The sequence below is a fragment of the Bombus fervidus genome, chromosome 8 (assembly GCF_041682495.2).
Source record: "Bombus fervidus isolate BK054 chromosome 8, iyBomFerv1, whole genome shotgun sequence".
Lineage (NCBI taxonomy): Eukaryota > Metazoa > Arthropoda > Insecta > Hymenoptera > Apidae > Bombus > Bombus fervidus.
Window position 1 is genome coordinate 435,721 of NC_091524.1, and position 26,949 is coordinate 462,669.

A 26,949-nucleotide genomic window follows, 5' to 3' on the forward strand; every position below is an offset into this window, starting at 1 on the left:
TATGAATTTGCGCATGTGTAGTTACGAATCGTGTAATTAATTCAACTTTATGGTTTATTAAGTTTGTAACAAAGATATAATATTGGGAAATGGATTTGGACAATTGATACGATATATTAACATGAAATTAATTAAATGCTTTTTGAAGAATAGAATGATAAATGACATATGTACAATATAAGATTGAACTAATTTTAATACATTGAAATGATAAAAACAATGGAAATAATAGATGTATGGGAAAAAATCATTTGACTAAATATTATATAAATGTAAATAATATGTTTATGAAATTGAAGTAACGTTCGATAGTTGTTTAGATAACAAAAACTCAGTTAGAGTTCAGTTAATCAAAGACTATGTAAGTAAAGCTTCGTTTATATAGAGTTTATATAAACGGAGTTATATTACTTATTTGTTTTTTCGATAAATTTAGGATTTAACGTAGAAAATTTTTTATTTTTTTTTTTTTTTATTAGCAAGATCAACAGAGGATGACATAACTACGATAATGGAAGCTGACGATCTTCTTATAAACGAAAACGACCCTTTAGAGATTAAGTGCACCGGCCACGAAAGGATTTCTTTCATTTATCCTCAAGACTTAAGAAACGCGGTAAGTTTATAAAAAATAACCGATGTAATAGTACCACTTCTAGGAACAAACTTCCGAGTAAACGCAATAGTTTTAAACTATCTAAAGATATTGAAGTGTCTCAAATGTGAAATGTTATAATTAGACCGCGAACTTTTATACATTTATGGAAGATTTGCAGGTGAAAAAATGCATTGAATATACATAACATGTAAAAATATATACAATATAAAAGATTCTATCCAATATCTTAATTTCTTCAACTACAATGTTATTTTTTTTGTTTCTCCTGTCTCGTAATTCTATCATTCTTTTTATTCTTCCCAACTTTTGCATTTAGCTCGCCTTCTCATCTTCTTCTATCTTCCTTTTTATCCTTCTTTCCAAATTTTCTAGCTTCTATCCAATGATTTTATTATTATTGTGACCATCTTTCTTCTCGATTTCAGTCTCTTGTTTTCGAATTGTTTAATTATATCTAACATCTCTTTTCCCTCATTTTCCAACGATCTTTTCATTTTCTTTCTCTCTCGTCGTCTGTTTCAAGTCTTCCAATTCTTGTTCCATTGAGCAAATTTTTACCTCATTCTTCCTCCCAAACCTTAAATTTCTTTGATCAAACTCGCTATGGACCTTAATATTCTGCAATCTTTCTGTTTTTTTAATTTCTTTCCCTGATGCCCTTTTTGTTCTTATTCTTATTCTTATCTTCTGTATTTTTCACATTTTTCTTTGTTATTTCTGTCTTTCCTTTTTGCCCTTTTGTCAGGTAGTACCTTTTTCTTCTCTCATACTTCACTTGAATTCTTTCCGATTTTATTTCAAAATTCATCTAACATGCCTGTCTCTGTAACATCTTTCTTTGCCTATTTCTGTTGTTTTATCGATATTTGTAAGATATTCGTGTTTTGATTTCCTAACTTCTATCTTTTTTGGAGACTGTCCCAATTCATTACCTATCTTATACGTCACTACCAAGATTCGTTCTCTCAGAAAAGTTAGCTTTCCTAACATCGCTTAGTTATCTTTTATTTTTTGTGAACTACACTTGTTCTTTTTTATTCACCTCTATTCTTTGCCTCTATTTCTACTCCCACTTCCATTAAAATTCGCTTTTATTACACGTTCTGTTCTTACACACTATTCACATCATACGCTCTTTAGCCATGTCTGATTATTTCTTTCGTATTTGCTTCACAATATTAAACCTACTACGATATTTAGCTTTCCCCTATGTGTTTTATATTTATATCATAACATTATACACCTGTAAAATTTTAATAAACTGTAAAAACTTTAATATTTTTAGTTTATTTAGAATCATTGTATTGATGTATATTTATATTGGTTTTGTAGGCTAACTTCCTTTTCATGGCTGAAAAGCAGGAAAATAAAGTTATCTATTTATCTATATTTATGATAAACTGTATTTGCCGTATAATTTTCGACATAATCTATATTTCATGAATTAAAATCCTATATAAAATACATATTGAATCTTACTAATTTTACCTTATAATGGTGAATTTATTAAATTTCATTTTCATAATATAATAAAATTGTAACAATTTTTAACAGAATCTACGTACTTACGTATATTTAATACATTAGGAATTTATGCATATATTGAACTTTAATTATATATTGATTTCATTATACCTATTATACCTATAACAAAATTGTATGTTCTTATCTTCAGTTTATTAAATTCCATTTTTATGATAATATTAAAATTGTATTTATTACGTTAAAATTCTTTATTGTTAGAAATAGTAATACCATAATCACTAATTATTTTTAATCTGGTAATAGATCGTCACTTCGCCAGTGCATGCACAAGAACACATCGAGCACGGAATTTATATGTACGTATTCCAGCGACGTGAAACTGTTCATGGAGATACCGGGTTATATGGTTGCCCTGGAAATACTTTACAAGTTACCTCACATCCTAACTTTAAAACATCTAAAAGCATGATATATGTTTACGTTCAGTGTAAGTGGATTTTTAAATGTTTTTTACCTAAACTATCATCATAAACAAATAGTGGGTTGTTCGGAAAATTCGTAGCGTCTTTTACGATTCCTATACATATGGAAAACACGTACAAAACTCTATGATATATGATTCTAGGGTCCCATAAGCGTTTAATTTATCCTTTGAAGATCCGTTTGAAACTTTATCAATATAATCGTGATAGTTGAATAAGAAATGTTAATAAAATCCCAATATTCTTTCCGATACACGTATATATATTTGAAATATATGATCTATATATACTAATAATAATTACTAATATAGTTATAATAGTCGAGTCTCGTTGAGTGTTATCGACTGTTGATGAAATTCCAAAATGTTTTGTATAACATACATGATATATTCAAAAAAGATTTCTATAAATGTTAAAATATATTTGTGAGCAACTATGTTTATGTTTACTATTTTTACAATATTTGAACGACGCGACGATGAAATGATTACACGGTTCGGGCTAATTTTAACCGATTTTAACTAAATCGAGATAAATTTGTAATTTATGTGATTATAATATGTTAATTTAGTAATGACTGTTCCAGCTACTACAAATGTGTTCGTAGAAGCGAATACCTTTGCTTCACTACATGCAGCAGTCGGTGGGTCCGCCGTGATACCATGCAGACCAACGTCACCCAATTTCACAGTCCAAGTCTTCTTAAACGAGATGGTAAGTTTATTCATATGCGTTTATTATTAATACCTTTCATTCAAATAGTAATAGTAACAATATTAGACAAATATACCGGAGCGAACACTGTTATTTGTCTTTTGCAAAAAAATTAATCATATTATTCTACAAAGAACATTTAAATCTCCCGTTGATCAGATCTACTAGAATACAATACATTCAACTATACTTATATAGTATTTGAAATATTTATATGTAGTCAAAGTCAAATACAACAAAAAGTATTGGGGAGGTTTACTTTTATGTGTGATAAATACATATTTTTTCTAATGATAATTGGGAACATAAAAAAACCTGTAAAAACTACGTAGATAAGTAAAGCCGTTCATCACATTTTCTCTATTACTAATTAAAAGAACCGATGATTTTCGTTTTCGTATTTAGTTCAAAGGAGGTCATGTTTGTATGTCCTGGCCAGTCTTGGAGCACAACCGTACAAAGTCGCCATGTAAAACATTGTATATTGTACTCCGCTGGTCCATAAACTGCCGTTTAATCTTTTGGCGTTAACCATTAAAAAACCAAAAATCGATGAACAAAAAAGAAAAACTAAAAAAAAATATGTCTAGAAAAAATAATAACGAAAATAACATTTGATTATATTATCACGAGAAATATAGTGTAAGCCACTTTAACGAAGATTGTGTACATCGTATAAGATACGATGGATAGGCATGTGCATATGATAACTGCACTGTGAATCCGAAAAATTTGACTTTTAATATTACCGTTATTAGTTTAGATCGGGGGAAATTATTTGTATAATGTCATCATTTTAGCCAGTCCATGTATCAAAATTAGAAAAAGAGGAGATGTCGTTTTATCGTCAATTTGAGTACTATGTTTGAACTTTTGACTCCTATTTTTGTTACTTCTATGCTTATTATGAAGGCATTTAATACATACAATCTTGATTAAACAATTTACTTTATAAATTAGAAAGTTATCAATCTAAAACCTTAAGTACATGATTTTGCACGGATTTTCCACACTTGAAATATTTATATGGTATTAAAACCAAGTGCAACAAATACAGTGAAAATTTTCAAGATGTTTTATTTTTATAATGCATATTATAGTGTTAGTTAAAAATTAAAACTTAATGGAATTTAGTTCCAAAATTACGCTTTAAATTATAAAATAAATCAATGAATAAAATTAAAATAAAACTTAATCATGAATAAAATCTTTAACAGAGATACGTAATTAGGAGACATTCAGATATGTAAATGGATCGGGCAGAAATATCGGATTGATAAATTTAAATATTAATAATATAAAAATATAAATAAATATTCATTGTATCATTTATAATTGTTGTATTAAAATCGAATTCACTGTGCAGCCCGTGGAGCAAACAAATTTCAATCCGAGAATTGGTCTCACATTGACAAATATCACGTTAAAAGACAGTGGATACTTCAAATGCGTAATAGACCAAGCAGATGTGGCCCATGAAATCACATATTTCTTCTTAGTGCAGCGTAAGTATACTTCACAAAATATGTTAATTTAACTCTCATCGTTTATATAAAGACATAAAAAATAACATTTAAAGCCTTAAATCTTATTCTACCTATTTATTGAGAGAATTAAGATATACTATTCTAGTACATAGAGAACGTTTGTAATTTTTATAATTGACAAAACTTCTATTTATTGCAAATAATATGTTTAATAATCATAAAAATAACGATCTAAGGAAAATTGTACATTTTACGAATATTTGTGTCAGAGCAATATCGAACAATGTTTATATTTTAAATTCTCTTAATTGTGTTAGGTCTTAAAATCAATTCTTTTGGCACAAGATAGATTAGTATGTTAAAAAATACGATTGTAAGAAAACGTATGTTACCTTCATATGATCTCTGCACCTGCATCTACAAGAAGAAACACGTCTAAAATTCTGTTCCTATCTGAATCATTTTTATACCGAAAATATATATATTTTCTTTTTTCCTTTTTATGTATGTTTGTTACAACTACTCCGAAATGTCTTAACCAATCCGAGGTGATTCTTTTTGCACGTTGTAGAATATATTATCTGGTTAGTCCCGTTAAAAAATTTTTTTTCGATTTGATCGTTTTAAGTGATGTTTTTTAACTAATATTTTTGCGTTTTTCCGGAACGGCTTAACCAATCAAGATGATTCTTTTTGCTTCTCGTAGGGCATGTTCTCCCACTGGTCCACTTATAAAACCTTTTTGCGTTTGTTTTTCGCGAACTATTTTTTTTTTTTTTTTTGCAAGTCCAATTTTTATGTATGCCCATCGATTACTCAGGATTGGATTGAGTTATCAGAATGAAACCGTTTGTATCTTCTAGGGGTAATTCACAGATCGGTCCTGTTTGCAAAATTTCTCCAATTTATTCATTGTTAACTATTGTTATTGCAAAGAATTTGTTGTTTACCAATTTCATTTACGTATGTTCAGTGATTTTTCTACAATTGTTAAACTGATATCGAGATGATTCCAAGGCAGCAACCTGGCCAAGCGCTTTGAAATTGCGCTTTTTAATATAGGCTTCAACTCGTATTTTCCGTCGTAGGAATCATATTTCCATTTCTAATTGTATAACGTCAGAAATTGTAACGATTGGATCTTAAGTTAATGACAAGCTTGCTGTAGATATAATTTCATTAACTTCTACACCATTAATACAATGAGCGTACTTTGTATCCGCACAGATACAAGCAGTATATTTCGGTCACTGCCGTATTTCAGTGTCAATTCGGCCACTACTGAAACATGTTTCTGATCATTTTATGTTATAATATACTGTAATTTAATATAATTAAATATAAACTTGTTGAAATTTTATGGTATGGCGCTTGAGTGGTTTATACATATATTTTTGTATATTACGTGCATTTTTACACTTTTAAATGTTTTACAAATACATAAAAATCCGTATTCTACTCATAACAGTGCTATGGACATTCCAAAAAATTTAACACATATAACATATTTGTAAAAAGTGTCTACTGTAGAGGCTCGCAATTAGTCTAGATCTTTATCGGCGATCGGCCCTTTATGAATTGCCCGTCACACCTGAATCGGATTCGGTGATCCTTATCGATACTTGAAACACAGAAGCAAAAGCCAGATCCTCCAGAAAAGCTATGGCAGCTTGATAAAGCCACACGTGTTGTTAATTATAGATTGATGAAATACATTTTCAGGTATTCCTTGCATGTCTCGTATGGTATATGAATCTTTTATTTATACATAATTGTTGAATATGAGTAGATTCACATTTTCTATTGTTTCGAAAAAAAAAAAAAAAAACGAATTTGATCCAATTTTTATATTATATACACATAAAGTGTGTTGAAAAAATATTCATTGACGATATGAAATTAGAAAAGTAAATATAAAAATATACTTTATATAAAAAGAATTGATTTTAGGATGTACAATGGCAAGCATTATACAAAAATCAATTTAATTTAGTTTATAATTATTACGTGAAATAAAAATCTGAAAACTATATTTATAAAGTCTAATATTTACATTGCTTCAAAGTAAGATAAATACAAAATGACTCATTCGAAGTGATACACGCAACTGTCTCCTGAACTCTAAACTATACGTTATGCAAAAATATGTATTGAAGTAAAATGTACTTTATTTCGAGGGAGGTGTCTTGTGATGAGTACAAATCTTATTTAGGTGGACGTGCCTTCCAGATTTCAAGGTGATCTTATTTTTTTAATGCAACTACTTGCGTATTTTTATTCAGATAAGTGCGTAGCTCATGCCATGACAAATTTATCGACCTATAATATGATGGTGTAGAACACCAGGCCATTTATTGCCAGTCGAAATTTACCTTCGTTTAATGTCCACAAATGTTCCTTATCTTTTGTATTCGAAATAATAAGCTCGGACATGAATGCATTCATTTATTCTATCCCTAAAAGATAGTTGCGCCCTCTGCAATATTGCAGAAGTAATTTGTTAACAAGTATCCATTCCAATATTATACGACTTTTTCATTTTATCAGGGATAGTGGTCCTTGCCGATAAGCTTCTCTTATGAAACTTCAAAAGAAAAATTCTGCTGATATCAAATCCGTAGATCTTGGTGAGAAGTGTGCTCCCTCTTCGTACCCAACTACCAGGGAACATATTGTTCAATTAGACATCGTAAATTGAATTGATATCGAAACGAAGAACACGTACTGCTAGTCACGATAATACTGATTCCTCCGAAGCAATTGTAACACAAACTTTGGTAAACGAAATCTTGGAGACGTTTAACAAAGGAAAGTTTTGAACGGCAATAGATGACCCTGAATAACCTTGGAACACCAACATAGTTAATTCGAGTCGATGAATTCGTCACGGAATGGGGTATACGCCTATCTGTGTTTTTATTACATTATGCTTCTATTTATGTTTTTACACACAGTTTCATTCAAAAAAACATATTTCACCTTGAAATTTGGAAGGCACATCCACCTAGATAAGATTTGTGAGCATCACGAAACGTTCGATCCCCTGCGAAATAAAGTAAGTTTTACTTGAAACACTCTTTTGTATAACGAATAGTTTAGAATTTAGGAGATAATTGCGCGTATCGCTTTAAATCGGTCATTCTATATATTTTGAGAGTCTACATTATAGAGAAAAGCAAAAATTTATCGCAAACAATTTGTTGAATTTATGATTAAATTTTGAAGTTCGACACTATATATTAATTTTAATATCTATAATTTAAATTATATTTTTTATATTAAATTAATTGAAAAATTCGCATTGATTGTAGTTAAGCCAGAATTGCTTGCTCCAGTAATTATAGAAGACACTTTGCGTCACGTAACACGAGGACAAACTCTACATGTAAATTGCACGACAACTGTTGCAGCAGACTTGACTTATGGTTTAATTTGGAGTACACCACAAGTGGTTAGGAAACAATTTATTTATCTTTATTATACAGGCTGTTTTTTAACTGGTATACAACTAAAAAAAAAATATGATTCTTCTATGTGGTGAAAAAATACGTCGAAAATATAAAACAAAATTTTTTCATACGAAACTTTGTTTTTCAGAAAATTGACTTTAAAAGTTGTTGAAAACATTTTCTATTCTATTCAATGCTCCATTTTGTTCCCTATATTGACAAAAATTTATATGAACACTCTGTAATGTTCTCAGCGTGCAGTGTTCTGTTGATTTATTTTATCAAACAATCCTTTTTTTGACATTGAATGATATTTGGAATTTACAAATATACGATTAATTTTCTATGACCTCATAAATTACGGATAAATCGAAATGTAATAATTTTACATCGTGCAATCATCATAAAATTGATTTATAGAAACCAATATGCAATATTAGAACTGGTGTTTCCAATTGACAAAATTTACAGAACTAGTTTATTATTTAATAAGTTGTTTATCTTGATTACCTATTTAATTTCTTAATTGGAAGTCAGGGTAAGAAGACTGCTAAAATGATAGAAAAAGTTATGATGTTAATACAATCCGTGATATTTAATTACATTCATATTATTTTACAAATAGAAAAAGAATTTTATTTTTAAATATAAAATTTTTTATATAAAATATAAAAAGCTAGTCTATTTAGTTGTATACTTTCTATTACACGATACAATAAACACAAATATATGTAGAGATATTAATCAATTCAACAATTCATTATTCATTCAATAATTAAGAAAAATATTTAATGAGAATATATCGAAAACATCTTGTACGTGAATTTTCACACAAGCAATGCCTCGTATGAAAAGATTGTATTCCATATTTTTGACTAATTTTTTTACAACCAGATTCACCCTTCCGTACTGTTTTACTGTAAATCATAAAACTTCCTGTATAATTTTAATTGTCATAGAAAATAAATTTCATGTATAATTTTAGAGCAACAGGATAAATACTACTAGTTATACTAAAAAGTCTGGTCCAGTTGCACACACAACCACCGAATTGATCATAAAAGATGTTAGGGATGAGGACGAAGGGTGGTATGAATGCATTATCAAATCCTTTTATGACTTTAACAAAACGAGAAAGTACATCAAGGTTCATGGTAAGTTTCACTTTAAATAATTCTCCAATTATAAGATTTTGTATAAAATATTGTTTTGTATATAATATTGTCTTTCCTTAAAATAAGTTATTTTTATTTTTTAACGTTTGCAGTATTCTTCTACTTTTTAAATATAGTATTCAAGTCAAGTTCGTCATTAATTTAATTTCAATTTTTATTTTTATTTCTATAATTAATTTAATTTAATTACAATTATGCCACTAAGTATAATGTGAAAACCACAGTGGAAGATAACAAGTCAAATTTCATGCTTTTTGTAGAAAATTCTATATATTTTTAAAAATTCGATATATTTCGAATCAATTTTCATTCGCTGTCTCCTTATTTGATTTTCCGATTATATATGTGCTTTTGCTGGCCTCACGAATATTTTGTTTATGTTATTCAATTACACCGTCCAACAAATTTCAAATTCTTTCCATCGTTCCGATTGCTATTAAGTATTTTTTACTTTTCATGGTATTTTTACCACTCTGATTATAAATCATTTTCCCATTGCGTCTAGATTTGAGAAATTTGATCTTTAACTAAATTCATACTTTTTAAATTTAAACAGATTATGTCAGGCATAACTATAAAAGATATTCCATTCCTGCTTGCGTCGGAAGATTCTGTAGTTTTTTCCGAATATGTTGATAGTTTTCGGTACACCAAGAATGTTTAGACGATCATTAAAGATGGAGAGACACTAATTTTTACGGATACTTTCCAATTTAACTCAAAAAGTAAGAGCTCGATGTTCCATCAAGCGCGATATAGGTGAGACTTTGAGCTTTGGCTTTGATTTTGCGTATTATTGCCGACATTTCGCATCCGCGGAGCTATTTAGCTTTCTGGTTGGATGCATGTTTTCTTGGGCGTTTTTTCAAGGTAAAAGTTTGCTCTATCGTGGTTCGATTTTACGCTAGATTCTTACTTTTTAAGATAAATTGAAAAATATTCCAAAAAATCGACGTCTCCCCACATTTAAGGACTGTTTACACATATTCAAACATTTATAATGTATTAAAAACTGATATCTGAGTACTTAGGAAAGTGTACAGAATTTTTCGACACAAACTGAAATAAAATATCTTTTATAGTTACAGCACAAAATTTGTTTAAATTTGAAAAATACGAATTCTTTTTACAATCAAATTTGAGAAAAACTACTTGCAGATTCGTAATAATCAGTAGTGGGCTGTTGAATAATGTTATTAATCACACTTTAGATTGCTTGGAATACGAGATAAAACTATTTTTGATTTCTCCTTAAATTTACTAAATATCAAAAGTTTTAATAAATGTGGCTGAAAGAATTCAATATACAGATATGTGTAGCATAGTGGATTCATTCTCATATACGATTCATGATACAAAAGATAAATGAAATTTGAATACAATCTTTTACTTTTAATTGCCAAATATATATCTTATGTAGCGTTTAGCTTTTGTACCAAAAACTATTCCGGATATTCATTTTTAGATCCAGAAAACAAATTTATCAACCTAACAGCGCAGGATGCGAACAGACATTATCAACGTCGAGAAGGTGATAGTGTACAATGGGTTGTACACGTGCATGCCTATCCAGAACCTATTCTTAAATGGTAACAAGTTTTAGCTTAATGGATCACTATTGATAACATCCAAACATATTTCTTCCAAATAGCAATGTTCAAATAGAAAAAATGAAATATGAGAAATATTTTTTTGATGTTATGCGTGGATAGATACATATGCATGCATGCGCGCGCGCCTGTGTGTATGTATTTACATATATAATTACTCACACAAGTAGCTTTTATACAAATCGTAGTTAGCAAGCTGCAACTATTTTCTTAATATAATTAAGGAAATAACATCTAATCAGTACACATAACCAGTATTCTATTATATTAGATGCATTCTATGCATTTTTAAAACTTCCATAAATGCACAAAAATCCACGATTTAATAATAATGAGACTAATTTTTTATAGAACCAAACTTTATTTAAAAGGATATCTAACGTTGTCTTTGGAAGTATATTAATGATTTCAGCACTAGAATTAAATGGCACGCATTATAGAACTACAGAAGATTAAAGTATTGAAGTTGTATAAAAGAAATTAAACCGTAAGGAATAGGAAAGTTTATAATGCAGTAAAAATGTAATTTTGTAATTTATAAAACTTATACAAAGGCATAGTCGCCTCGGTCGTTTTAACCACTTTTATAGCTTTCCTATTGATAATCCTATTGATAACCACGACTCGCCTCAATTTCTTATAATACTTTAGAATACTTTAGAATAACATATCGTCATTTTCCCCTCTATTCAGTATTTATTTGATGTTTGTTATTCATTTGTCATAGTGCTAACAATCACAAAACAAAATTATTCCAATTCCTTCCAATCATTTCAATAAATGCTAGACATATCTGAGCTAATTATCGTACTATAAAAATTAATTTCGACAAAATATCACACATTATCAATATAATTTTCCTCCATAAATGTTTATTTAAAATATTACTTATATATATATATAGTTGCTTAAGAATTTACGTTACTATAGATAATAATTTTTTAGAAACGTCATTTGCACAGGCTTGGACAATTATTCAATATTTCATTGTATTATTAGAATGAATATTAATGTGCACAATGATATTTAAATTTTTTAGTATAATTTGAACATTTGCTAGGTTAAATACAAAAGGAGAAGAGATCATAGGAGCTTCGCATGACTCAGATAGACCGAAGTACGTAATAAAATTGACACCTAACCATACAATTCTGAAGATTAACCATTTAAATATCGAAGATATGGGAGAATATTCTCTTCAGGCTGTCAACCAAGATAAATTCGAAATGATGAATTTTACGCTCGACGTAATAGGTATGTCAACTCAAAGGATAAGCATATTTTTTGAGTGGTAAAGAAGTGATGTAGTAATAATTAAGAGAAGTACTCTTCAATCACAATATCATGTTCAATTATGTCATATACTTATAATGTTTGTTTCATAGAGTTCGAATATTTCTCGTACGATTGATGGCCCGTCTAGCTTACTTGATAAGTATATATTTGATTTTCATAAGCTAGTTCGAAACGAATACTTGCAAAGTTTGAAAAACGAATTCAATATTCGAACGATTTGAACTTCTCTTTCTTCTGAAATGTTTATAGAGGGCTCAAATATAATCGATGAACCTTATTATTCAATTTTATATTTTTTTAAACTACAGTTCTACATAATCTATTTCTCTACATAACCAGGCCCTACATTTATGCATTTATCATATCTGTTCACGAGCTTTAAAATCCCGTTGTTGCAATTCTCCATTGCCACTCTATTGAACTACCAATAATTGAATGTGAACTTCAATTCGTTATCATCTTTAAAATGTCTCCCATTCAAAAATTCTTTAAGCTTAAGAGAGTAGTGAAAATCCCCCATCAAGAACTGCTCAAAAAAGTTCCATCCTTACTTACTGAATTACTTTTGTAACATTAATAAATCAAAAAGATAGAAATTATAGGTGATAGATTTCATTTGTACGATTTTATAATCTTTAATTAAATAAGAGAATCTACAATTTGTATAATTTCCTTATATAAAATATCATTTGTTTTATTACTAAACTTGTTACTATACTATGGAAAAGTTTTTTTTTTCATTCTATGAGCATTTTCAATCTTTAAACAGTTTAAACTGAATAAGTGTATAATTTTTGTTTAGCAAGATCTGCAAAAGAAGTTAACCCTCTATATTGATATCTTTTTCAGTGAAACCAGTCCCAATGTTGAAGGTAGAGCCTTATTATGCTCCTAATCAAACGGTAGAAATTTCCTGTGATGTGGCAACCTATCCAGCACCAAACATTACGTGGAGTTACATGAGATGTCCTTATTATCCTTCTTATGAAGACGCGAGCATCATAGAATTACAGGTACGTAATAACTTCTTTGAACTGATGTACTATCCTAAGAATTTAGACAAAATCGAATATTTCTTTTTTAATTACTTAATTATCTTTCATGCTTAAAATAATAGACAGAATAAATTTATGCAAAAAATCGTTAGATTCTAGTTATAAAACAAGCGCAATCGGATTTTGCAACCGAATCGATGTATTTGTTGAGCATAGATATTCTCTTTAAATTGTAGGAATTCTTTCTGCGTTGTCGATTTGTCGGTTTCTGTAATATATTTATTATTGTAATTATTGTATTATTTCTCAATAACTTATCTTGTTTGATAAACTTGCTTTTACTCAACTTTTACACATTATTTCACCGTCTGATTTAATAAATTAAATAGACTTTATATGCAAAAGTAACGATCTATGACACTCTTTTAGAAAAATAAATAACTGAATAATTAAACAAAACGAACGAGCCAAATAGTAATAATAATTAAACGCACTTATTACACAATTTAATAGAATTACTTTGAGTAGTAATTAATTCTTCGTCGTAAGAGTTCAAAACAAGAGTTCTCTTAATTTCGTATAGAATAAGACGGAAAGCGGAATGAATACCAGGTTTCGCTCAACTGTGAGGGTGACTATTGAAATGAGCGGCCATCTTACTTGCACCGCGTGTAATCTTATTGGATGCGAGTCTCAAGTTGAAACTATATTGGTTTCCGGTATGTAATCTTTGCTCAAATGATAATTCTAATTGAGTTGTAATTTTATTTATGGGATCACTAAATATATGCCCATGATATTTGACCTGCTTACTATAATTTATTCTAATAATTCTCACGTCTGCTAAATGTTATTAATTGTTACCTGTGTTAGTATAAAACAACAACAAAATTAATACAATATATAAGATATTTATTTTTCCTTAATTTTAGTACAAATTACAGTAATTATAATATAATAGTAATAGTAATTATATTATAACATATACCTGTTAGCATATACCCAACTTTGCAATAAAATGTTAAACGATGTAATAGCCAGACTGAGGATTTTTATATACATTAAATATACAATATATATATGCGCATAAAATATGCAATATATGTTTGATATAAATTTAACATATCGAATATTATTTACGATGCAATATCTAGTATGTATAGCTTATTTTATAACAAATTACAAGTACTTTTTGCTCAAATTTGTATTTATTGACTAGTCATTCATTTTTATGTAAAATGTAACGTTCATTTATGTTACAAATATTGGTTTATAACAGAATTTAAGAAATTTTTTTGTACATTTGCTTCTTGTTCACCATACAATTCAGAATGGCGGACGCAATAATTTAATTAAATTAAACTATACTATTTCAGAACACAATGGTCTATTTTTGACATTAACTATATATTGCTGTTATTAACAGCACTTAACACAATCATGATAAATTAGATCAACCTGATGAAATAAATATGACACGCAATATGCAGTATGTCTCTGCATATGTTTTTAAATATAAATATGTATTGCACAAAGGATGAAAAATAAAAAATATATTTTTATAATCTTCTATTAGCACAATAAATTTCTATTTAGATCTCTTTTCTCTACTTGCATTTTATAAAAGTATGTATTTGTATGAACATCCGCGGTCTAATTATAATTGATTTATTAAAAATCCTGAATACTATCGGGTTAAACACTGTGTATTATTCGAACTTGTCTTTCCTGTTTTCATAATTTTATTTCTATTTAACTTATTTTTTCAACTTTGTATCTAAAATTCTATTTTAAAACCATAGATGGAAGGGGTGGTTTCGGCATAATAAATACGACAGATCCAGTGGTTGAAGGTGACGATCTGGAACTGATTTGTGCAGCTTCTATTTACAATTACACGGATAATTTCGAATGGAAATACTCGGATGACAGTCCCATCGAGCTAAATATTAAGTGTCTTTGATTTTAATCGTACTTTAACAAAAAGAGCGTTCTTTGGATATTTGTCCATTAACCAATCGCTTTTTAAATGTTTAGCCAGGACAACGATCAGACGAGCCAAAACTCGATTTACTTATCGCTCCATTTTGAAGATAAGAAATGTGACAAAAGATGACTCAATGATGTACATATGTCATAATAAAGAGGAAATGGATTACTTTCTTCAAGTACACGGTAAATATTTTATATTATAATGAAAAAGATATACCATCGTCTTTATAGATACTTTATAGATACAATATGATCAGAACCATAAAATTTTTTATTGCTATTTTATATTTTATTTTCAAAATTATAGTACAATGAAAAAAAAAAACGGTTTCCTGTTGTTGATTCTGTATTACTTGACATGATTGTATCAAATAATTATAATCTGCAAAAAGGTGTAACTAATTGTAAGTGACACAGAATATTGCTAAAACTAGAAATATGTGTATCACATATGTGTATCATTCTAAGATTCCAATATTAAATGAATATAGCTTGGACCTTGAGGTTACATAAGGTCACTGAATCTAAGTGTTTTTGTAAGACCAATTGTTTAATTTCAATTTTTGCTCTCTTACTTATGTTTGTTAAAATTGACCATTGTTTTCATCGATATCTGTCAGTTATATATGATTCCCCCAAGTAAGGATCAGAAGCCGAAATTATATTACAGAATTTTATTCCAAGTATATTTTATATCCACTGAATTACGAAAGTACACTTCGAACATTTACCACAATCTGAAATTTTATATTACCACCGTAATCAGACTGTGGGGCACGACTGTCGTGATTATATTAATAAAAACTCTAAAAATATATATGAAAATTACAAGATATATTTCACAAAAAACCTCAAAAATATTGAAACAACATTCAGTGAGATCATTTTTAACATTTCTTACTTACTTACTTTCTTCTTCTAATATTGTAATATATCTTGTAAGTTCTACATAAAATATCAGATTCGTTTCAAATTGTATCAATATGATAATAGAGTCTTATAATAGTTCTAATGAAGTTCCTAGTTTTAAGTAACACACATAAATGTTCATATTCATGTTGCCATATTATATTATATTCATATTTATATTCATAAAAGGTGTCTACAAATACTATTGTGAGCCTGTTTATTTATAATAACGCAAAAGTGTTCAAATAGTTTTGAACAGTAGTGTACATATTAGTAATGAGTTGAAGTACGTTGCATATAGACTTGAACATTGGTCAATCAGATTCAAATCCTCCACAAGTATAAAACAGGTAGTAATACTTTCAAATATACTAAATGCGACAGATTCGACCTCTCTACGAATATTTTGGCTATTATCCAAATGAAAAAAGTAAACTTAAGTAGAATCGAACACTGCTGGAATAGATCGAAGATTTACGGGCACTTTATACTAATTCTCCATTCATTTAAAATCATTTTTTATGGTTACAAGTGCAAATGAAATCGTTTAAATCAAATTCATGGGAATCCTGTTGATCGTTTATAATCCTATAGAATTTTCTTTAATTTATTAGAAGAATCAATGAAATAACAATTTCTCTCCGGTATTATTGAAGTAGTTGTACATAGATTTTCGAAACTTACGAATACTTATTTCGAGGTTCGAAACAGGCTAAGAAGGATCGACTACGAAACATTATATTCAAGTAGTATTCGATCACTATGAAGCAAATCTTGGATATTTGATTTGATTCGTCACTATTTCATCACTAGTATGTACATATAGAGGATCCCAAAATATTTGAATATCTACAGGCAATTTTTCTCGGTATGTTATATAAAGGATTTTAGCGTTAGAGAGTTCGGTTTTCTCGGGTCAAGTAAATATGTAAATGAATCTCTCGAATGCTAATACTTGAATAATTAGATTTTTTATTTAAGGTTTTCTTTCTCTTTCTTTTTATAGACGCAGTATCACCTTACATAATAGAAACTAATTTGAATGAAACTGGAATTATAGTCGATGTTAGCAACCAAGGTCACAACGAATTAGTACTGCACTGTTTTGTAGGTGGAATGCCTAAACCATTAGTCACTTGGTATAGAGTAAGTGGCTGATAATTTGTTACTAAAAATTACTGAATAAAAAAAGTTGTTCATACTCAGAGAGGTTTATTAATCAATATACTGTCCTATATCGTGTTAGATGGATTTGTTACAAGTATTATTACATTGAAGCATAGTGTGACGTTTCAACCTCGTGAATTTTAATGTGACTTTTTCAAATATCTTTTTTGATATAATTCTTATAATTATTATATTATTATGCTTTCTATAATGTACTTTATATATAATATACATTATTATACAATATAATTTTTATTATATATATAATGATACAATATATTATTTAATAATTATTATATATTCTTTATAGGACGATGTACCATTAAAAATAAGCGAGCAATTCATGTACATCCGTGACCACCAAGAGTTGCATATTAATTATCTTCAGGATAATGACAGTGGGGTGTACGCGTGTAAAGCAAAGAATCGATTGGGATTAGTCCAGTCCACCATAACAATAACAGTGAAAGGTAATTTATCATATCATAACATAACAAATGCTCGATCTTTTTTAACGATTCAACTAAGCTTCAACATCCTAACATTCTTGTTTGATGTTGCACTCTGCATAGAATAATCATGTTGTATGAGATGCTAATAATTTTCTGGAAAACGAGACTTGTAGCAAAAAAAAATTTTATTCTGCATTTTTCTGGTAACTGACCGCTTCTGTCTAATCGAAAATTATCCAAATGCACTATATTTTACAAGTTTTCAAGCTCGATCTTTTTATAAAATGGAGCTTTCAAAGCAATTTCGTTATTATCTTATTTCATATCATAGAATCAACCTGACTTTTACCTACCACGAATTTACGCCCATGGTGTACATCTATAGTCCATATATAATAAATTTAATATAGCATAAGAATAAGAAAATAAGATATACTTTAGGTTTAGTCAAAAAAAGTATTAAAAATGAAAGAATGACTGAAATCCTATATGGATTTATTGAGTTTGCGAAAAGATAGTATATATGAATTAATACACTACACAACAAAATAAGTTGAAAGAATATACCTTATTCTTTTTATTACTTATGCACACATGGTATCGAATTATGATAATTATAACTGAAGATATTAGTTTTTAGTACTAACTAGTTTAGTATCAATTAATTGTACAGCTTTCGTATTGTTTGATGAATATAAGTTATATCGTCGTAGAATCCTATGATCCTTAAGCTGTGAATATACACAATACATTTCGCTATTTCTTGTGGCACTAACAATAAGATAAATGGTTTGTCTTAAAATAGACATAGATCGTTCAAAAACTGATCATAAGCAAATTCGGTGACGTACAAGGTAAATTGTTTACAAGTCACAACAGTGGAATCGTCGATTTAAATTAAACTTTTTCTGATGATTTTAGACAAGAAAGTAAGTCAACCAATATCCGGTTAATTTTTGGCAATATGTATTATCTATAAAGATATTTAACGTTTAATTTTCTGATGTTTAAATATACGTAATTATTTAGTGCTACCATAACAGCTGTGGTATATTATAGACTTTTTTAAATTAGAGAATTCAATTATCTAACGATAATAATAGATACTATTAATAGGTAATTATTCGGAATAGGGGCATATATTGTCAAAGTCAACATAGAATATATAACCATCGTTCGACTCTAGTGTTCAAGTTATAAAACAACTTATGTTTAATGTTATATGTACAGGGTATTTAAAAGTTATATGTCATTAATAATATGGCTTTGACAGATGCTTTCCAGTCGGTGGAGATCTGTTAAAGAAGATTCTGGAAAATTGACCTTGACTTTGCTTCGTGTGGTGTTCGTCACATCCATTTTTAATCAATAAAAAATCTGAATAAAACACAACATTCCATATATCAATCTATTCATCGAAAATTATTTCACACTAGCATTGGCTACTACTGTACCCCAATTTATAATTCGTTGATTGTTACTTTTTATTTGTACAACAATATATGAGAATAATGATCCACTCACTAATATTTCTCTCTCCCTCTTTCATCAGAAAGTTTAACAGATCTAATATGAGGTAAATACAAAAGAAATAATCAAAATATTCATTTATTATCAAGAAAATACTTAGGCAGAAATTTTGGAAAGTAGTTTACGTTCATGGCACAAATAATCTCATGAGAATCTGTCAAGTTTCATTACTTGAATGTTTGGCAATAACAGAATCGAAAAATCGTAAAATATTAATTTATGTTTGCCAGGACTTACATCGGTCAAATACTGTCTTTCAACTAATATTTAGTTTATTCTCCATTTTCTACTAGACAATAAATGAAAGTCATCATTACTTTTCTTGTAGTCATATCAGACTAATTTAATTTTCCTATGTATTTTGTATCCATATCATAACATGTTACATCTGTCAAACTTTAGCTTTTATAGTTAACTTAGTATTACTGAGTTTGCTTGAAAATTTATTTCAAAAGATAGTATACAATTTATTTATTCAGAAATATTAGAAATTAGGGTTTCCAATGATTTCTATTCTAAATGATAAGTTTATTAATAGATGGATCTATTTACAATGGATTAAAGAGGAAACGATGGACTGTGTGCTATAACTAAGACAACTAAATAGATAATTCACAACTCACAACTAGTAGTTTACAACTCATAGCAACTTGGCAACTCAACTCTCAACTCCTCACAACTCGACTCTTAGTTAACGACTGCTGATTTCGTCTTTATCCCTTAAGAAGCATCCTTTTGTCTTTTCTCATACCACGTACGTGTTCCGTAACCGCTCGCGATCATGATCACGTACGCTTTCTTCCGCGGAACTATTCAACTGAAGGATTGACGACACATTGAAGTTTCCTGACCCTTTCGGCCTGTCGGCACTTAGGCTTCCTTGCAACATTGTTTATAGTTCATTAGATTCAGCTAGAATCAAACAGATGATAATCACTTATTATACATGATATAGTGCCACGCCAGAATAATTTACTTATAATTCTCAATGAGAATTAATTGTAAAATTCTTTAAAGAAAAAAAAAAAAAAAGAAAAATTGTTTATAGTTCACCCGATATTTCTTAGACAATTTGTCCACGATACTACAGAAGTACATGTATATATGTATTGTATATAACAATTTCCAAATAGTAGCAACTTGAAACTGTACATTAACACTAGAACTAGCAAAGTGGTTCAAACAATCAATTCAGAATTTTTCATAAAAATTTTGTAAATATTTTATGAAATGTATAGATAGAAATTTATCTCTACTAACCTCGGCTAATTCTCATATTTATAAAACTGCAAAAGAAATATACTTTTGTCATAATCGGAAATACCTACAAGATAATTGCAAATATTTCAGATAATTGTGTTGTTTCTTTCATCTTCTTGTTCATGAAAAAATACCAAAATTAATAATGACTCTATCTTCTAAAAATTATAGGGAAAGAACTTCCTATGGGGTTGATCGTGCTTATCGTTGTTTTATTGATCATAGTGGTGACTCTGTTAACCTGCTTCACAATCAAAATTCGTCGTGAAAGGGTAAGTCTATATTATTGAATATTAATTAGTAGTCTGCAAATGCTTATAAAATTGTAGGAAATTAGAATGTGAAAAATATATGTGAATAAACAGAATGATCGAGGTAAAGTAATTATAATATCTAAAAGGTGGGACAGATCTGTATCTAAGTTCCATTTCTTTGATCACGTTTCTAAACGTATCAATTTGTATATAGATCAAGTATTCTATTAATGTTATAAAATATCCTGATATTATGAAATACAGTAGAATCTTGAATATCGAGTCGATTAGAATTAGTCATGCCACAAATTGTTTGAATTATCGAATAATTTTCTTTTTATATAAGTGAAAATCGTTTATTTTCTTTCAACTATTTTACAAATATTAATATAATATCTCCAAATAAAAATTTAACAATTTCTCTCACTTCTTATTTTTGTTTTCCAATGTTTCTTACAAAGGACTATACTCAAATTCTTCATTAATCGATCTTCCGATAATAACCAATTGTTGCCTTAATATGTATTTAAATAACTACTATTATATCATTTCCTACATTTCCATATTTTAGATTATGAGAAAGGAATTAATGGAATCAGGATTGATGCATTTCGAAGAAGGAGCAGTAGAATGTTTAAATCCAGAGTTAACAGTAGATGATCAAGCAGAATTGCTTCCTTACGACAAGAAATGGGAATTTCCTCGAGAAAAATTAAAATTAGGTGAGGAATCTCAACATATATATAATTGACTTAAACATATATTACGTCTCATAAATGTCTAAAAGTTTTTAATTTTTATGTGTTATCTAATATATTTTTATGCTGAGAAACAATTTACCCCTCCCCCCCCCCGAAAAATGTATTCATTAGAAAAGAAAGCGATAAGAAACTAGTTTATCTTTGATTCATAATTCATTCATTAGTTGTAAGAACGTCATTGACTTTTTATGAGAAAATTTTTGAGTTACTACTTCCCTATAGCGAAACAATTCGAGTGCAAAGATTTAATAATCCCCGAACTAAAGACAGATTAAAAATACGCAGATGTGTGAACACACACATACTTGCTCGAATGAGAAATATCGAATGTCGGTGATTGCCCTTAAAAGTGCTGTTCCGTTCTGTGGAGATTTCCCGCATTCTCAAATCGTTTTAGAGAGAAATCGTTTAGAGAAATCGTTTTGTAAGAGTTCGGAGTTGTATAGTACGGGAGATACCTATCTACACATATATGCACATTTATTTTGACATTTTATTTAAATATATTTAAATATATGCACATTTATTTTAACATTTATGCACATATAAAATAGATAAAACATATAAAATAGGTATAGTAGTAAATTTAATACATTAAATATCATTTACGATGTAATATTTAACAATATTTGTGCAATTGTTCTGGTACATATACATATAATTTGTGTTATAATAAATTACAAACACTCTGTCCAAATTTACAAACTTTAACCAATGATATTTGTATACAAAATATAGCTCGTTTATCCTTTCAAATATTCGTTTTTTTATAAAATTTAAGAAAATTTCCCATACATTTACTTCTTGTTCATCATATGATTCACATTACAAATAATGATGCGATAAATCATACCGATTTATCCGATTTGGAAATACAAACTACTACTTCTTACATTTAATCACTCAATATTGCAAATACACTATTTAGCATGGTTTACACTTGATGTCGATTACATATTATTATTGTTAGCGCTTTACGCATTTCCGATAAATTAAATTAATTTGATGAATGAAATGAATATATTGCATAAGTAAATGCTATGTAATATATCTTTGCATACGTTTTTAAACATAAATATGCGAAACATACGCATTATTCAAAGAATACAATATGAAAAACACATTTTTATAATCTTCTAATCATACAATAAATTTTTATCGAGGTTCCATCTCTATTTACATTCTATAAAAATATATTATTATATAATTTACATTCTTATATTAATTAGAGTACAATAATTACATTTTTACATCAAATATGTGAACATTCACAGTCTAATTATAAAACATGTACTCTACTGCTGTGTCGTAGCAAAAAAGAAAACAATATTGCGAAGAAGGTGAAACGTTTATTATATAAATTTTGAACATTCCAGATGTAAACCGTAGTTATAAAATTTTAATTAGTTCGACATATGCGCTTCATCATGATTCTCTCACCCGACGAGTAAAATTGTATAATTAATAGTAAAACACATTGTATATCTTTGTAAATATTTAAAATTCCAAGTAAATATAAAAAATTTTTTCGAAATTCTGCATTGAAATCTATAACGTATTAAATATTAAATACTGATGGATGAATCCATTTTACTCAAATATTATGATTTTATAAATTGTATACAGTATCCTAGAATAGGTGGGAAATATTTTAGGGGTGACTTCAGCACATCAAAACAATAAAAAAGATTCATATAAACACATATCCATTTGACATGGTTTTCGTAATTTTCTTGGAGAAAATTATATATATATATATATATGTCGGGTTAACATTATGATTAAGATTAGGGGCGTGTAATGAATCTTCACTGGAACTAGCCATAGTTGTTATACAATCGAGGTAATGTTGATTAGCACAAGTGTATTACAGAATCGACAAGTAACCGCGGTAATTAGACACTCGAGATACTAATGACAATGGTCTTAGGTTCGATAACGAATCCACGGTCAACGGGGTAGCAAATATATTTTTCTCCAAAGTCTATGTTTGGATCTTGGTTAAAATAAAACATGGAGTATTTCACTGATCATTAAAAAGCGTTGTCTCCTCGCTAATGAGATCGTACCCAGAGAATGCGTTATCCGTCGCGGTGATGCTGCAGAGGAAAACTATAATGGGGTGTGTTGTCTAAGGGCACGAGAGATCATCGGATTCGTTGAAGAAACCGTTCGCTCGGAAAGTGAGGGAAATGGACGACATTAATGTTAATTGGTTAATTTCTATATGTTGGTGTTAGAAAAGGATGCTAATCGCCCTTGAGACAAAGTTGCTAGCGGGAAGCATCGTTCATGAGAAAAGCAGATTTCCCGTTTTTTCTTATGGGAAGTATCTTCTACTACGGTAGTAGGTGATAAGATAGGGGGGCCTGTTAGAATAAAGACTGTTTGTTCATTTGAAGAACCTTAAAAGTTCTCTAAAATCGTAAGGGGATTTATTATGTCGATCCTCAGGCTAGCTGAACTTGTACTGTGGAGATGCATCGACATCTAGCAATCATCTTACGTAAAGAATAGAGTGGTTGTTGATGGTCTGTGTGTGGCGGAGCCACGGAGCAGAGACCATTGGAATTGTTTACTGTTAAGTGTCGCTACAACTATTTCTTTTTAAGGGGGAAACTATACAATTACTCTATACCTTCTGTTAGGTTAAGGTTAAAAACGTTCAATTCCGTGACCGCGGGCTACGTTAGGCGACTAGTTTGTCGCCGCGAGCCTGTGGTCGGGGTCACCATTATTGTGGCGATTAAGCCGTGAGATAGTTGTCCTTGCTGGTTGTTGATGATGTTCGTCGCTGTTGGGGTACTGCTGCATTTTCTTCTAATTTATGTATCAAGGAAGAAAAATATCGGATTCCGGTCGCCAGGATTCGAACCCGCGTTCCGAACGTTTGTAACCAAAGGCGCTAACCACTGCGCTATCGTCGTCCAGTTCTAGTTGATGTCGAGTGGCGGCATTCGTTGTCGAGTGCCGTCACAAGCCCAAGCTCATTATCGCAGATCTCGGACAATTATAGTCGGGTTGCTTATAAGATTAAAGTGTTACGGATATTCCTAAGAATTGCAAAGGGGAGGCCCGGTGTACTTTCATCTCCGACATATATATATATATATAATAATCTATTGCCCAGGTCTTCGAGGAATTTATCGAAGTTTTCTGTGGAAATAGAATGTCTAGAAGGACAATATACTGCTGATGTGGTGATTGGACCATGCTAATCTTCTATCGCTACGTTTGTGGCTTGGAGGTAGTCCTTCTGGAATGATGGAAGCTCATAGTGTTTTATGCTGGTCTTGATGATAATTCCAGTGCCGCCGTGGGTCTTTCCACTGGATGTTGGGATGGTAAAAGTTATAACCATTTATTTTCAGGTAATTTTTATCGATGAACTGAGTTTCAGATATAAGCATTATGTCAATTTCTTGTTGTTTTAGGAAGAGTTCTAGTTCGTATTTATCCTGAGCTAGACCGTTAGCATTCCAAAGAGCTATGCGTATTGGTTTTATTTCACGTCGGGGCATGTTAATTTGTCCACGATGATTGTAAAAAATGATAGCAAGTTATTAATTTGCTCTGTTTGTTTCACGATTAATTTTTCAAGTCTATCGAAGTTATCCGTGTCTTGTGAACTGGGAACACTAATTTGTGGTTGAGCACTATGGATTTTCGGTCTGCTTTGATTTCCTTGAACTACCTGTGCGTAAGAGATTGAAGGGGTAGTGAATTTTTGTGGATTAAGTGCTTGGTTGGTTAGGTCCTTAACTCTGGGTTTGGGGTACTTATTATTATACAAAGTCTTGTAGGCTGTGCAACCTTTATAGTTCGCAGGATGCTCTCCTTGACAGAGGATGCACTTCGCTGGGGTTTCTGAAGATTTAGTGCACTGATCTATAGGGTGAATACCTGCACATTTAACGCAGCGATGATTGTGGTTGCAATATTTTTGCGTGTGGCCGTACCTTTGGCAGCTTTTGCATTGAACTATCTCTTTTTTTCATAAAAGGTAGTTCAATTTTTACTACCGAGTTCATTAAACGATTGATACTATAGGCTTCCTTGTTATTTGGTTTTTGCTTTAGGTCGATAAAGAATAAGGATAGTGGGATTTTTGTGATTCTATGCCTTATATTGCTAATGCTGGTTACTTCATGACCATGATTTAAGAGTTTAAGTTTCAGTTCATCTAAGTTAGCTGAGTGATGGATGTTGCGTAATACCACACGAAAAGGTCTTTCTTGTTTCAGTTGATATGTGAAGTTTGCGTTCAGGGTTTGTAGTAATTTTGTTTGTTTTCTGTAGGAGTCTGGATTGACCGGCAGGATTTTAACTAGATTGTTTTTAATTTTTAGTATGTAATCCTCTTTGTAAATATCTTTCTCGATGGACTTTATCATTGTTTGAATGTCGATAACATCATCAATGAAGATTGGTGGGGGAGGAGGACTTTCTTGTGTGTGTTGAATTGTTAATGTTTCAACTATGTCCATATAATTGTCTGTAAATTCTAATATTGCGAATCTGTTGTGAGTGGTTGTGTGTCTTGCTGTCGGTTCACTCTGACTAGTATTTAAATTTTTTTTTTTGACTGAATCAAACTTACGTTATTTGATACTGTTGGTGTGGTTTGAAAGGTGGGTGATATCCTTTTGCCACGGAGGAGGTAGAACGGAGCGGTTGTAGTTCTGTTCGTGAGGGCATGGTCTGGTTACTAGGGTCATCTTCGAGCTAGTTAATTCAAATTAAAATAACTAGTCGAGAAGCTATGATTTGAATTAGAGATTTGAAGTGTTGGATTTTCCACGAGTAAGTTTAGAAAACACTTGGCTTGTTTCTGTTTCAACTCACTTTCGACGGAGGGTCGTCACTTATTGCGAACTTCACTAGGCACTAGACACACGTGTGCACACTACGACAGTAGAAAGAAAACTGAACTTTAAACTTGAAAAAATGTTGAAAAATCTTGTAAAATCTTGTAAACACTTCCCCCAAAAGCAATACGTTTAATCACAATTATATTCAATGCAATTTTACGAATCCAATACTTTCCTAATCTATGGAAGCTAGCACAGATCATATATGTTACCTAACACGTTGACTGCCACGCGTGTTTTGAAGGAAATCTCCGTCAGGCTACGCGTGTCGCAGTACCAAGCGTTCTCTGCTAGATACTCCCATCGATATTTTAGTAATGCGAGTCGCTCAAGTGGAGGTCTCAAGAATAATCTCTCGTTGCGTTTGTTCGCAATATTCAAACCACTAGCTGTTGTTGAATATAATGAAGGAATGTGTGGTATAGATTATTCCGACCAAAT

The 26,949-nt window shown here is 30.0% G+C and overlaps 1 protein-coding gene across 3 annotated transcripts in view; it reads left to right on the forward strand.

Moving 5' to 3' along the window:
- Positions 1 to 26,949, forward strand: part of Pvr (PDGF- and VEGF-receptor related) — a 62,602-nt gene that overhangs the window by 9,467 nt on the left and 26,186 nt on the right. For all 3 annotated transcript variants that reach the window (XM_072009074.1, XM_072009076.1, XM_072009075.1), the window contains exons 2-17: positions 480 to 616; positions 2,408 to 2,591; positions 3,173 to 3,300; positions 4,667 to 4,805; positions 8,099 to 8,238; positions 9,222 to 9,390; positions 10,877 to 11,000; positions 12,082 to 12,275; positions 13,167 to 13,330; positions 13,896 to 14,031; positions 15,115 to 15,265; positions 15,354 to 15,487; positions 17,220 to 17,359; positions 17,691 to 17,850; positions 20,794 to 20,894; positions 21,448 to 21,598. In XM_072009074.1, the coding sequence (XP_071865175.1) occupies positions 480 to 616; positions 2,408 to 2,591; positions 3,173 to 3,300; positions 4,667 to 4,805; positions 8,099 to 8,238; positions 9,222 to 9,390; positions 10,877 to 11,000; positions 12,082 to 12,275; positions 13,167 to 13,330; positions 13,896 to 14,031; positions 15,115 to 15,265; positions 15,354 to 15,487; positions 17,220 to 17,359; positions 17,691 to 17,850; positions 20,794 to 20,894; positions 21,448 to 21,598 (2,352 nt within the window). The remainder of the gene's footprint in view (positions 1 to 479; positions 617 to 2,407; positions 2,592 to 3,172; positions 3,301 to 4,666; positions 4,806 to 8,098; positions 8,239 to 9,221; positions 9,391 to 10,876; positions 11,001 to 12,081; positions 12,276 to 13,166; positions 13,331 to 13,895; positions 14,032 to 15,114; positions 15,266 to 15,353; positions 15,488 to 17,219; positions 17,360 to 17,690; positions 17,851 to 20,793; positions 20,895 to 21,447; positions 21,599 to 26,949) is intronic.